Source organism: Kogia breviceps, chromosome 14 (genome assembly GCF_026419965.1).
Source record: "Kogia breviceps isolate mKogBre1 chromosome 14, mKogBre1 haplotype 1, whole genome shotgun sequence".
NCBI classification, from domain to species: domain Eukaryota; kingdom Metazoa; phylum Chordata; class Mammalia; order Artiodactyla; family Physeteridae; genus Kogia; species Kogia breviceps.
This window is the reverse complement of record NC_081323.1, coordinates 74,506,166-74,520,172: the sequence shown is the minus strand read 5'-3', so window position 1 is coordinate 74,520,172 and position 14,007 is coordinate 74,506,166. Positions and strand designations below refer to the sequence as shown.

Genomic DNA, 14,007 nt, shown 5'->3' with positions numbered 1-14,007 from the left:
TCTGACAGTTGGTTTTCTCCCGGGAAGGGGAACATGCAAAGTTATGGCTGGATTCTGGAAGTGGGAGGAGATCTTGGAGGCTGAGAAGCCCAATGCAGCACTGCAGCTCACCTCCCTTTATCTCTGAGGGAAGCAGGGACTCCTCTTTCACTCATCTGTAACACGTCACTCTGGCCTAGCTCATGCTTTGGGGAAACGGGGACAGGGGTCATCATCGAATTAGCAGCAATTAAGAACAGACCATACACTGCCACAGTGTGGAGGTGTCATCCTGGCCCCAGGGACCTGAAAGCACAAACAATATTTTGAGACTACAGTTATTATCCCCAGTTTACAGAGAAAGAAACTAAGGCTTAGAAGGATGAAGACATTTCGCCAAGTGGCGGAGGTGGAGGATTCAAACTCAGGTCTTCCAGATCCCACGGTATGTGTGATGGGCGGGTTGTATGGAGGTGGAGAAAGACCCAAGAGATGTGGGTTGAATGAATGAAGGGGGTGTGTGTGTGAAGGGAAATGAACTAAGAGCCTGAGGTTGAAGGAGGGAGGAGGAGGAGAAGGAGGGAGCCTGGACCCACTCATTTAACAAATATTCCTTGGGCACCTACACGATAACGTGCCAAGCACTGTTCCGGGGCACTGTGTGTACAGTTGTGAACAGGACAAAGTCTCTGCCACAAGGGGCTTTCTAGTGGGGAAACAGCAATCCATCAAGAAAGGAGACACGCAAATAAGATCATCTCACATGGTGGTAAGTGCTGTGATGAAAATAAAACACGGTAGCAGGGAGGAGGCGAGTTTTGTGGTTCTGGAGGGGTGCATGGAGAAAGGGCCTGAGGCATGACCACCCCTTCCTCTCTGGGGGGACTGCCCGTCCTCCCCCACAGACGCCCATGGTTCAGTGCCCACCAGGTCCCCGCCTGCCCCAGCATCCCCCGCGCGGCGAAGCTGGGTGCCCCGGGGAGTCTGGCCACCATGGCACCTCCTCTCCTCCTCTTCTTCCTCCTCCTCCTGTTCCTTACCCCCATGGGAGTCAGGCCGCAGGAAATACACCTACTGGAGGCTAAAGGTATGTCCGGAGGGCAGAGATGGATGGAAGGGCTGGAAACCTGGGTTCCGGTTGGGTGCCCTTGGCCAAGTCACTTACCCTCCGTGAGCCTCCATTTTGTTATTTGTAAGATTCAGGGGAGGACTGCAAGGACTCTGAGGACTTGTCCGCTCCCAGCCGGTGGGGTCGCTGGCTTTATAACCCAGTGTGAGGAGTGAAGGGGGCTAGGGGCTGCTCACTCCCCACCCCCATCCTTCTCTCTCTCCACAGAGGGAGGCAATGCTGTGCTGCCGTGCCTTGAAGGTCTCTCAGATGGTCCCCCTGAGCAACTGGCCTGGTTTCGGGGCTCCCAATCAACACCCTTCTTAGAGCTGAGCCTAGGGTCACCAGGCCTGGGCATCCACGTGGGGCCCCTGGGCACCCTGAAGGAGCCCCAGGGAACCTTGCTGTTCATCTTCAACGTCTCCCGCAAGATGGGGGGCTTCTACCTGTGCCAGACAGGCCCCTCTTCTGAGCAAGCCTGGCAGCCTGGCTGGACGGTCAGCGTGAAGGGCAGCGGTGAGGTCCAGGCTGGGGCAGGGGGGCTGGATGAGAAGAGGGAGGCCCACCGTAGATGAAGGAGGTCCAACAGCTGAAATGGATCTGGAGGGAGGGGCTGGAGGGTCCGAGGGACAAGCTGCGAGCCAGTTTTAGGTGGCTTCTAAAAACTGCTGTGGCTTCGTGACGTCAGCACCACGCTGCTCTGTATTTGTCTTTGACTCTTTTCTCTGAGTCGCCGTTTCTCTGTCTCTCTCTGGGTCTTTGCCTCTGCCTTTCTGGGTCTCTGTATCTCTCTGCCTCTCCTAGATGTCTCTGTATCTGGTTCTGGGTATCTTTCCAGGAGAACTGTTCCGGTGGAATGCTTCAGACCTAAATGACCCAAGCTGTGGCCTGGGGAACAGGTCCTCAGAGGGCCCCACGCCCTCTTCTGGTCACCCCACAAGGTCACAGCTCTATGTGTGGGCCAAGGACGGCGCTGAGATCTTCCACACAGACTCTGCCTGTGCCCCTCCTAACGGCACTTTGAACCAGAGCAACAACCATGGTAAGGTGCTGGGGAGATGCCAGGAAGTGGGGGGATGGTAACTGGGAACTGGATGGTGTGCAGGGGAGGAGACCCCCAAGGACTACACTTTCCTAGCCTTGGCTCTCCTTGCCCCAGACCTCACTGTGGCCCCTGGCTCCACACTCTCGCTGTCCTGTGGGGCATCCCGTACCTCATTGGCCAGAGGCCCCATCTCCTGGATCCATGTGCGTCCCAAGAAGCCTAGAATCAAATTGCTGAGCCTAAACCTGAGTGAGGATGCCCAACTCAGAGAGATGTGGGTCATGGGCACCCTCGGGGGAAAGGCTGTTCTGTTGCTGCCCGAGACCACAGCTCGAGATGCTGGCGTCTATCATTGTAACCATGGCAACGTGACCACCCAGATGCAGCTGAAGGTCACTGCCCAGTCAGGTAGAGTTTCTCCCAATTGTGGGGCATCTGAGTGGGGCTACTGGGAAGAACCGGAAGCCCGGCAACCTTGGTTCCCCAACCTGAGGGCTAGTAGCAGCCTCACCCCGAGCCCCAACCTCTACACTGAACACTGACCCCAACTTTTTCCTCCCTTGCTTCTAAGACACTACTTTTCTGGGTCTTTTACCACTGGTTGTTCCTTCCCACCAACTTTGGGAGAGGCTTCCTTCCTCCCTCATTCCTCACTGTTGGAGCCTTGAGCCCTCTTCTTATCCCTGTCTACACTCTCTCACCCTTGATTACACACTCTTCCTGTTTGACCTCCTTTACTCCCATGACTCCTTAGGCCACCATGCCTTGGTGACTCAGTTCCATACACCACACACCCAGCCAACTCCTGGCATTGCCATTTGATGTCCCATGGACATTGCAGGATCAACATGTACAAAATCAAACTTGATATCTTCCTCAAGCACAGTCTTCTAGGTGGCCCTAGAAGTGAAGGACACTACCACCCGCCCATGTGTCCAAGCCAGCAACCTGGGCATCCTTCCTTTTCCTCACCTGTCCACCAAGTTGGCCATAATGTCCTGCCCATTCTGTCTCCCTTATTTCAATCCTACCATGCTACTGCAACCACAGTTCTCAAACTCATCCTGAACTTTCCCTCCAAACTCGACCTCAGCAGCACATTGCCGCGTCTCACCTCTAACCTTGTGAACTCGACTCTGCCCTTTACGTTGACCATGGCTGTCCTTAACTGCAGCAGGAAGCTGACCATTATGCTCCCCTTAATCCTAACATTGTGTCTGACTACAGTCATAGTTTGTTCATGGTTTGCTTAACAGATGCCACTCCAGGCCCCGTGCCAGGCTCCGGGTCCTCAGAGGGAGGGAGGAGAGCCCTCCCTGTAGCTTGGGACGTTGAGGATCTGTGTCTTGCCCCGGCCCCCCAGACTTATGGCCCTTTGAGGTCTTGAGGCTGGACAGCAAGATGCCAGCCCGGGGTCTTCATCTCATAGCTCCTTCTCCCTAGCAGTATGGCATTGGCTTCTGGAGACTGGTGGCTGGATAGTCCCTGTTGTGACTTTAGTTTATCTGATCTTCTGCCTGGGATCCCTCATGGGCTTTCTTCATCTTCGCAGAGGTGAGTCATGTCCCCCAGCTGGTCTTCCCAAACTTACCCCTCCCTCCTCAGGAGAGGCCACACTGCCAGTCTGACAACCCTCTGTTTCCCCTCCCCCCACCCCCCCACAGACCTCAGAATCCTGCCCCCACTCCCTTTCTACCCCCTCCCCCAAACCACCCGAGCTCTTTGGAATTTGAAATCCCATCTCCTCCAAGTGACTTCCCCAGCATCCCCCAAATCTCTACTCTTGAGTCCCTCCTCTGACCATTCCCCTTAACTCCCACCAGCCCTGAGCCTGAGGAGGAAAAGAAAGCGAATGACAGATCCCACTAGAAGGTAATGATGCCAGCGCCCTCCAGGCTCCCACTCCTGCACTTTCACCTTATGCTTTGCACTTGCTGTTTCCTCTGCTCAGGGTGTCTTTTCTCCATCTCTATGGTTGAAATACTGCCCAACCTTCAAAGCCCAGTACCCAAGCTACCTCCTCTGTGAAGTCCTCCTTCGACTGATCGCAGACCCTTCTGTAGGCTGTGGCAGAACAGAGGTGCTCATAATACGTGACCACATTTTAACCTCTGAGGGTCTAGCCTGAATCTTGAGTGCCCCTCCAGTCCCCTCCAGGCCTGGCCTCACAGTGCGATTCCCCTTCCTCCGCCAGGTTCTTCAAAGTGACGCCTCCCCCGGGAAACGGGGCCCAGAACCAGTACGGGAACATGCTCTCCCTCTCCACTCCCCACTCAGGCACGGGTAGGAGGCACCGCCAGGTCCCTGACCCAGAGCTAGAGCCCCACCCATTTTCCTCATCCTTCTTGACCCCTGAGCTCCAAGCCTTCCCGAGCTCGGAGCTCCGCCTTCAGAAAAGAGCCCGTGGGCTTCCCTGGTGGCGCAGTGGTTGAGAGTCCGCCTGCCGATGCAGGGGACAAGGGTTCATGCCCCGGTCCGGGAAGATCCCACATGCCGCGGAGCGGCTGGGCCCGTGAGCCATGGCCGCTGAGCCTGCGCGTCCGGAGCTCCGCAATGGGAGAGGCCACAACAGTGAGAGGCCCGCGTACCGGGGGAAAAAAAAAAAAAAAAAAAAAAGAAGGAAAAGAGCTCGCCCCATGTTGCGGAGTCCCACCCAGACTTGAGTCCCGCCCCCAGGACCAAGGCCCGCCCGCAGAGCTCGTATCCCCGCCCCCCAGACTCGGGACCTGAAGTCCGGTTCTGACCCCAGAACCTAGCCCGAGACTTCAGGCCACGCCTCTAGATTTAGATCCCGCCCCGCTGGCTCAAGGCTGGGTACCTAGACCCGGAGTCCTCCAGCAGGCCCTGAAGCATCTTCTGCCCGTAGCCCTGACCGCCCCCATCTCCTCTCACCCTCCAGGACGCGCCCTGCGGTGGGCTGCGGGCCTGGGAGCCACCGTGCCGTCCTACGGAAATCCACGCAGCGACCTCCAGGAGGCCAGAGCCACGGGGTCCCGGAGCCCACCAGGAACCGGTGATTGAGGGGGGTGGTAACTCACATGGGAGGTGTTGGAGCGGTCTGTGGCAGGAATAGTGGACTGCGGCCTAGAGGAGGGGGCCCGTGACCCGGTTCCCACCCCCATCCCCAAACCCCAGGCCCAGAAGAAGAGGAAGGGGAGGCCTATGAGGAGCCGGACAGTGAGGAGGGCTCCGAGTTCTACGAGAACGACTCCAACCTTGGGCAGGACCAGCTCTCCCAGGGTAAGACTGCCCTCCTTCATCCTCACCTTCTCAGCCACGGTGGGCTGTGGGCCCTCCCTGGATCCCCCTCCTTCTCCACCAGATGGCAGCGGCTATGAGAACCCTGAGGAAAGGGTCTTGGGTCCTGAGGATGAAGACTCCTTCTCCAACGGTAATCTGGGGTACTCGTGGGGCCTCGTAGACTTGGGAGAACCCACAGGGTTGTGGATCCCCTACAGGGCCGAAGTGGTCCCTGGAGTTCTCTTTTTTCGGCAGCAGCTGAGTCTTATGAGAATGAGGATGAAGAACTGGCCCAGCCAGTTGCCAGGACAACAGGTGTGTCTGAAGATGGTCACACTCCTGCGGGGTGGATGGGGGTGGTGGTGTGTGTGGCGCGAAGGCTGCAAGTGACTTCCCTCTTCCTTCTCCAGACTTCCTGAGCCCCCATGGGTCAGCCTGGGACCCCAGCAGGGAGGCAACCTCCCTTGGTGAGAAGTACTTGGGACCTGCCTGTCTTGTCCAGATTGGGTTGATGTGGCCTCGGCTCTAATGTCAGGCCCAACCTTGACCTTGGTTCTGACCCCAAACCCAAGCCCAATCCTGACCTTAGATTTGACTCCTAACTCTGACCTCAACACCGACCCCGGTGCCCATCCTGACGCCCAATATTCACCCCATCCCTCATCATCAACATCAGCCCCAACCCCAATCCAGTTCCAGCCTAGGCTTTGACCTCCAGCTCACCTCAGCCCCAATGCAGGCCTCACCTTTGACCTGCGCTCTCTCTACAACCTCCTCACAACTCTGACTTTGACTCCTTCCAATTCCGTTCTTCACTTTTTCTCTGACCACGACCATAATCTAACCACACGGGATCAAACCCCACAACAAACAAGGGCCCAGAACCTGATGCTAACCCTGTCACTCCTTCCTAGTACAGCATTGTTCAAGCCTTCCACTTCACTCGGCCCCTAGACTCCCTCAGTATCTTAGGCTGCACTTCCCTTCCCCAAGCCCCCAGTATGGCTCCCAGGCTTCCAACTCTCCATCCCCTGGCCAAGTAGGGTCCCAGTCCTATGAGGATATGAGAGGGATCCTGTATGCAGCCCCCCAGCTCCGCTTTGTTCAAGCCCAGCCTGGTCCCAGTCATGAAGAAGGTGGGTGCTTCTCCTGCTGTCTCCCATTGTCCTCGGAGGCTTCCTCCCTCCCAGCTGACTTTCAGCTCCACTTATATCTTACTCCTTCCTGGTCCTGACCAGATGCAGACTCTTACGAGAATATGGATAATCCCAATGGACCAGAACCAGCGTGGGGAGGAGGGGGCCACATGGGCACCTGGAGCAACTAGGGGATTCCCTTCAGGTGAGCTGGGAACTGCCCTGCAGGGATGGGGATGAAGGAGGGAGATGAATAGGGATGGAAGGGGGGTGCTGGTTCCTGGACGGCTCCCCATTACCATCTCTTCTGCATAGCATGGGCCTCCTCAGGCCCCTGAGATCCACACCTGACTCTGAAATCTGGGACCCCCAGCAGATGGCGCCAGCCTCTGGAGCAATGTTACTCAGGATGTGTGTATCTGTGTACACACACAGTGTACACAAGCGAAACTTCGGCCCCCTTTGAACTCCCCAAATAAACTCAGTGAGCTCTTCCAATCCTGTGACATAGTGCCCTTGTGTGGGAGGGGAAGGGAAGGTGAGGATGCGTATATTCCCACCCCCTCTTGAATCCAGCGGAGGAGGGAGAACTGCATTTCCGGAACCACAGGGCCTTTTCCCACCTGGGGCTTGGCCTGCACTCATCTCCCTCAGTTGCCTGCCATTCCCGCCAGCCAGTCATTCAATCATTGTTCATTCAGCAGTTGTATTTGTGGCGCCCAGAGAAGCCGAAGCAATCCAGGAATTGGCATTCATCACTGCCGTTTATTGAGCATCTACTATGTTCTAACATCAATGAAGGCATTTAACCTTTCTAATCATCTGTTATGTGCCAGGATTGTATCAAAGTATTTTATGTATATTTTAAGTGTGTGTATGTTTATATATATTAGCTCATTTTATCTTCACAAACAACACTGTTTCATAGATGAGGAGACTGAGGCAGAGACCCTAAATTACATGCCCAAGACTTACCTAGTTAATAAATGTTGGGGTCAGGACTTGAACTCTGGTCATCTAATTCCAGAGCCTATATCATTCTTGATGCTCTCCCTTCCTAGGTGCAGTTGTGTAGATGGAAAACCGAGGGTCAGAGAGGCCAAGTCATGAAACTAGCACTTCACAGAGCTGAATCCAGAAATCTGGCTGCTGTTCTAGCCATTGTGCCTACTGCCTGGTAAACTGCCTATGATATAAACCACAAACACAAAGACTTCAGAGCTAAAAGTCTCCAGACCCTGAAACCATTATGTAGCAAGCTCTACCACACCCAAATTCCTGCCTGTCTCAGGCAAAGGTGGACTCAGTCATTGATAGTCTTTGTGTCTTCTGCCTGGTCTCCCCAGCTCCAGTGCTCTTCTGAAACCCAGGACTGGCATCTGAAACCTAGTCCCTCTCCTGCTCCAGAAGTTTCAATGCTCTCTGTAAGATCGTCTAGACTTTTTCAGTACCTATATTTTTATTTCTAGAATTCCTTTTCTTAACGCACCTGTTGTTTCTTCATAATGTCCTGTGTTTGTTTTTGAGACTCTATTCCTTCTTTATCTCTGAACCTTTAAAACTTACTTTAACTGTATTAACGCTGTTATGATGTGCCAGGCATTGTTCTAATAAATGCTTTACAAGTAGCATCCCATTTTATCTTCATGACAATTCTATGAGGAAGGTGCACTAAAAGTATTATCACCTTAGAGCTGAGAAGACTGAGACACAGAGAAATTAAATACTTCAGTTGCTAGCTGACTTTAGGCGACTTACTCAAGCTCAATGACCCTCAGTGTTCCCAGTTATAAAGTAGCATTAGGGAGGAGGTGATTATCATCATCTGTACAATGGGGGGAAGCCTCCCATGGTGTATCACCATGGAAGAGTTCTTTGACATCTTTGTGTTTCTCCTGCAGGAGTCCTTTGCCCCACTCACATCTTCTGGGCCCAGCTTACGTTGGCTTCTGCCACAATCTTACAGGCTACACAGGTTTCTGACCATTTTATTCAGAGCAGGCTTTTGCCCTAGGGGTTTGGTCTGACTGGGGATTCCGATTTCCTGCGGTGACTTTTTCCAAACTGCATCCCAAGGCCTGTGGATGGATTTTTTCCCCCCCTGTCTTCTGTGCCCAGAAGAGACAGTCCTTTCTCAGCTCCCAGCTTTGCACATGGGGCTTAGTTTCAGCTCTCTGCTCTTCCTGGGGCCTCAGCCTTAACCTCTGTCCCCATGGGGGCATTAAAACTTCAATCCTAGGGATTCCAGCATTCCCATGCGCTGCCCTCTCAATGTTGTGGCTTTGATTTCCTTCGTTATTTCTAGCACCAGGGAGATTCTGTCCTGCTTTTGAGCTCAGGTATCTATTAAGAAAAAGAAAAGAAAGAAAGCGATGCCTCTTGTTATCTTTGCATAGTGTATGTTTGGAATGCGGCGGATGGGAAATGAACCTTCAGCATTTCCTTGGGCTTCCATCTTGGGCACAGTCCATGTGGCAGAAACTAAATAAATAAATAAATAAATAAATATCCCAGATCTAGCTCAGGATTCACACCCCGACCTTACCCTTCAGCTAATGTAAGCTTTCCATATTGCCAAAGTCCCCACCATTCCCTATTGCCTTTCACCCAGTCTGCTTCATTCATGTAGGTCTCCTGCCTGTGCCTGAATCATTTGAACATGACACTCCTGGTGAAAACACCCTACCTTCTCAAGGGTGAATCCATGTCTGGGTCTTCTCTGTGCCCCTGGTACCCAGCCAGGGGATGACAAAGATCAGGAGCTCAGGAAATGAGTGGGGAAGGAGGAGTGAATGAAGGACTGTGCCAAGTCCTGAGGTTCAGGGGCCAGAGGCTGGAGCTACTCCTGTGAGCTCTGCTACGCAGCGAAGTCTTGGGAGAAGATGAGGAACAGAGGTGTGCTAACTCCAGCCCAGTGCTCTGGAATCAGACTACCTGAGTTTGAATCCCAGCTCCAACCTTTTCTGGCTGTGTGACTCAAACTCTCTGTGCTGCAGTTTCCTGGTAGAGTAGGAATAATAATGATAGCTACGTTAGTGAATCTTAAATGAGATGTAAAGCACATGACAGTAGCATAGCAGGCACTCGAACATTAGCTATTATTATTATTTGGCATTTATTAAGGGGCTACTGTGTCCCAAGAGCCAGAGGGCACACAGAATATTTGGATTAGGAACTCCTCCAGTGCAGGGACCTGCTCAGAAGAAAGCCACACTCCGAAGCTTCACAAATTCCCACCCCAGGACCTATTTCTTTGGCAGGGACTGGATCACTTATAGTTCCTGAACAAGATTTAGGGAGAAGGAGGCTTGAGAGAGGTTTCAGGCCCTCAGGGTCACCCCTAGTTTGCAGGGACCTCCCAGGTAGGGACCAAGGCTGCAGAAAGGCTTTTGGTGCAATCTCTATGCTTCCAGCCTTACTATAAAGAGTGGATGAAGAGTTCCCAGGGCTAGGAGGTCCTTGGAGTCCACTCTGCCAGGTCCAGAGTCTTTGTTCCTTGGGGAACAGCCTCACCTGCTGGGGTTGTGTGCTTTCAGTCTTGAACTTGGCTGAGTCTACTTGGAGGACTTGAAGTGTGGGCTGAGTTGGGCTGTGTGTGTGTAGGGGATATCAGTGTAGCAGAGGAGGGGGATGGGATGGGATGTGGTTGGTCATCAAGATGCTGTACTCGGGGGACTTCCCTGGTGGCGCAGTGGTTAAGAATCCGCCTGCCAATGCAGGGGACATGGGCTCGAGCCCTGGTCCGGGATGATCCCATATGTCGCGAGCAACTAAGCCCGTGTGCCACAACTACTGAGCCCACGTGCCACAACTACTGAAGCCCGAGCGCCTAGAGCCCATGCTCCACAACAAGAGAAGCCACCTCAATGAGAAGCCCGTGCACTGCAATGAAGAGTAGGCCCTGCTCGCCACAACTACAGAAATCCCGCGTGCAGCAACGAAGACCCAACACAGCCAAAAAAAAAAAAAAAAAAAAGTTGTACTGGGACTTCCCTGGTGGCGCAGTGGTTAAGAATCTGCCTGCCAACGTAGGGAACATGACTTCGAGCCCTGGTCCGGGAAGATCCTACATGCCACAGAGCAACTAAGCCTGTGCGCTGCAACTACTGAGCCTGCGCTCTAGAGCCTGTGAACCACAACTACTGAAACCCGCACGCCTAGAGCCCGTGCTCCCTTACAAGAGAAGCCACTGCAAGGAGAAGCCCGCGCACTGCAACGAAGAGTAGCCCCCGCTCACCGCAACTAGAGAAAGCCCGCGCGCAACAATGAAGACCGAACACAGCCAAAAATAGATAAATAGATTAATTAATTTGTAAAAAAAAAAAAAAAGATGCTGTACTGGATGGATGTATGAAGTACAAGCTATGTGAATGTTAAGTGTGTGAGAGACAGGTGGTATTGGGTGTATGCTGTGTGGGTGTTATGTGTGAAGTATAGTGTGGCATGTATAGTGTGAGGTGTCAAGGGAGTGAAAATTAATAAAAGGAAACCTCACTAAAGTGGAGTCTGAAGGGGGAGCTTTCCTGCTGTACCACTTGTCATCAATTACAGGAAGAACTGTCAGTTAAAGACCCCAACAGAAGAATCATGGACAGGAAAGAATCATCAATTACAAGTCCCAACAGGAAAAGATGTACATTGCATCTCCTAGAAGAAATCCACTACTGGAGCAACTCAGGCAATGAGAAACCATCATCACCCTGAACTCTCACGTTTCTCCAATGGACTTTCCTTCAAAACGACCCCTCCCAATGTCCTCCCTTTTCTCTATAAAATAACCTTCTTTGTTGGACTTGCCTATGGCTTTCGCTATAGCTGCCTTGTCCCAAATTGCAATTCCTCTGCTATTCCTGAATAAACCCATTCTTGCTGGTAAAATAACTGCCTTTTATTTCTAAGGCCAACGGGGGTCATGCAGTTGGAGGCAATCTGGAAGGTATGAAGTGTAGGAGGGGTGTGTCTGTGCTAGCGCTCAAGATAGTGTGCCCAGTGCACAGTGAGGCCAAACAAACCAAAACATTGAGGTTTGGAGCAGAGAAAGGTTTACTGCAGGGCCCTGCAAGGAGACGAGTGGCTCATGCCCTAAAAAGCCCGGAGCTCCCCAAATGGTTTCGGCAAAGCATTGTTTTAAAATTTTATTTATTTATTTAGTTTTGGCTGCGTCGGGTCTTCGTTGCTGCACACGGGCTTTCTTTAGTTGCAGCGAGCAGGGGCTGAGCAGGGGCTATTCTTCATTGCGGTGCATGGGCTTCTCATTGCTGTGGCTTCTCTTGTTGTGGAGCACGGGCTCTAGGCGCGTGGGCTCAGTAGTTGTGGCTCGTGGCCTCTAGAGCACAGGCTCAGTAGTTGTGGCGCACAGGCTTAGTTGCTCCATGGCATGTGGGATCTTCCGGACCAGGGCTCGACCCTGTGTCCCCTGCATTGGCAGGCAGATTCTTAACCACTGCCCCACCAGGGAAGTCCTGGTGGGGGGTTTTCACATCTGTAAAACAACTTAGGAAGTGTGCATCAAATATTGTTATCTAGGTATCGATACTTAAAGGAGGAGCTAAAGCAGAGGATATGGGGGAAGGGCCTGTCCCGGGAAGGCCCCATAGGGTCCTGATCTGTTACATCTGTGCTGCGTTGGGGTGCATGTTGTACAGGAGTTGTACATACCTCTGAGGTATGCAATGTCGTTGGTGGGTGTGTTGGGGAAATAAAATGAAAAAACAAAACCTTCTTCCCACCCAGAAAACCTCTGCACAGAGGTAGTAGAGACAGAAAACAGTTTTATTATTATTTTTTTGAATTTTTGAATTTTACTTATTTTTTTATACAGCACATTCTTATTAGTTATCTATTTTATACATATTAATGTATATGTGTCAATCCCAATCTCCCACTTCATCCCACCACCACCCCACCCCACCCCAACCCTCTGCCGCCACTTTCCCCCCTTGGTGTCCATACATTTGAGAAAACAGTTTTATTATTGAATAAACATTAAACAGAATGCCAGGCACATTACAGGCAATCCCCTGAGAGATGGATTGCAAAAGCAGAAAAAAATCTCACCATTTTATATAGCCAAGCAGGTACCACCCATTATCCTGTTTTCAGGATAAATTTTCAAAACCCATATCTTGTTTTCAAGATAAACAATGACTAGGCCTCAAGTAAGAGGACTTGACACCACCTTTAGGCACACGTAGATCATCCTAACTTTATCATGGTGATTGGCTTTTATCCAAGGACAAGACAAACTTCTGGCATCGTTTTTTTTTGTTCTAGAGTCTGATTTATCTAGTTTTGTTTCTTTTCTTTTCTAAAAAAATTTTTTATTGGAGTATAGTTGCTTTACAGTATTTTTAATGGGAGGTGGTTTTGTATATTGCAGCAGAGCCTCCATGAAGTTAAGCTGTTACTCTCCTGCTGGAGCTGGGAGATGGGGAGATTGGGAGCTATTTCCCCGATGCTTGCATTTCAAAAAGATGGCTCCAGAACTTATTTACAAAAGAGGAACAGACTCACAGACACAGAAAACAAACTTATGGTTACCAAAGGGGAAAGGGAGTGGGGTTGGGGGAGGAATAAATTAGGAGTATGGGATTAGCAGATACAAACTACTAAATATAAAATAGATAAACAACAAGGTCCTATTGCATAGCACAGGGAACTATATTCAATATCTTGTAATAAACTATAATGGAAAAGAATCTGAGAAAGAAAATACATAGAAAACTGTATCACTTTGCTGTACACCAGAAACTAACACAACATTGTAAATCAACTATACTTCAATTAAAAAGAAAATGTCTCCCAGGTTCTGGAGTTCCTGAGTTATGAGACTGGCAAGAGGCTTAGCTAGCCATTAAAAAGATTTACATACATTTTGAAAAGATCCAAGAAAGAAATTCTGAAAGAAAAGGGAGAAGTCACGTCCCTTATTTTCAACAGGGAGAATTAAGCCTCTTATTTTTCACTTGTATTTGCCCTTCCAGGTGTTGTTTGTGAGGCGGGTTGTGCTTAGGTGTACGTTGTGGGAGGGTGTTGCAAGAGTGTATGTTGGGTTGACTGCCCGTGAAAAGCGTCTGTCGGGACCTCCAGTGTGAGGGAGGGTATGTATGCTGTCGGAAGGTTATGCGAAGAGTTGCGCGGTATTGAAGTGTTGGTCCAGGGGCGTATTGTGCGGATTCTGCACGTGAGGAGGGGTCGTGTGCGAGGGGTCGGCGTCGAGCGGAATTACTCAGCCCACCAAGCGGTTGGGGGAAAGAAAAAACGGGATACCCGCGAGGTCTGCGGTTTCTAAAAGCAATTCCCAGCCGGACTCCTCCCTCCACTCTAGCCTGAGGGCTTGCAGACTACAATTCCCAGGATGCCCCGCTCCTCCACCAACCAGGAAAGACTCTCTTCAGTAGGCGGGCTTGTAGAAGGATGGTCAGGCCAATGGGTGAGCCGGGACGAGTCAAAACCTACGCCGATTGCGCCGAGGCTGCTTGGAATCTTTGGCGCCTTGG

General features: G+C 51.6%; 1 protein-coding gene across 3 annotated transcripts; it reads left to right on the top strand.

Annotated features, from left to right (window-relative positions):
- The first annotated feature begins 942 nt into the window (after nucleotides 1-942).
- On the top strand, nucleotides 943-8,143 carry CD19 (CD19 molecule). 3 transcript variants are annotated; one of them, XM_067012193.1, is made up of 15 exons: nucleotides 943-1,066; nucleotides 1,316-1,603; nucleotides 1,926-2,129; nucleotides 2,247-2,540; nucleotides 3,576-3,686; nucleotides 3,956-4,004; nucleotides 4,327-4,415; nucleotides 5,032-5,145; nucleotides 5,268-5,372; nucleotides 5,455-5,523; nucleotides 5,631-5,687; nucleotides 5,783-5,839; nucleotides 6,416-6,508; nucleotides 6,611-6,713; nucleotides 6,824-7,373. In XM_067012193.1, the coding sequence occupies exons 1-14, from the start codon at nucleotides 973-975 to the stop codon at nucleotides 6,697-6,699; spliced, it is 1,713 nt and encodes a 570-aa protein (XP_066868294.1). In that variant the 5' UTR covers nucleotides 943-972; the 3' UTR covers nucleotides 6,700-6,713; nucleotides 6,824-7,373. The 3 variants fall into 3 exon arrangements, with proteins under 3 accessions (XP_066868294.1, XP_066868295.1, XP_066868293.1); XM_067012194.1 differs by lacking the exon at nucleotides 6,824-7,373 and adding an exon at nucleotides 7,570-8,143 and having other exon boundaries at nucleotides 954-1,066; nucleotides 3,579-3,686; XM_067012192.1 differs by having other exon boundaries at nucleotides 973-1,066; nucleotides 5,628-5,687; nucleotides 6,824-7,003.
- The last annotated feature ends 5,864 nt before the right edge of the window (nucleotides 8,144-14,007 follow it).

Excerpts from the sequence above, each read along its gene's own strand:
- CD19 (XM_067012192.1), top strand. The coding sequence starts at position 973 with ATGGCACCTCCTCTCCTCCTCTTCTTCCTCCTCCTCCTGTTCCTTACC. Across the intron at positions 1,604-1,925 it reads GGTCAGCGTGAAGGGCAGCG|GAGAACTGTTCCGGTGGAAT; the intron begins GTGAGGTCCAGG and ends GTATCTTTCCAG. Across the intron at positions 2,541-3,575 it reads GAAGGTCACTGCCCAGTCAG|CAGTATGGCATTGGCTTCTG; the intron begins GTAGAGTTTCTC and ends CCTTCTCCCTAG.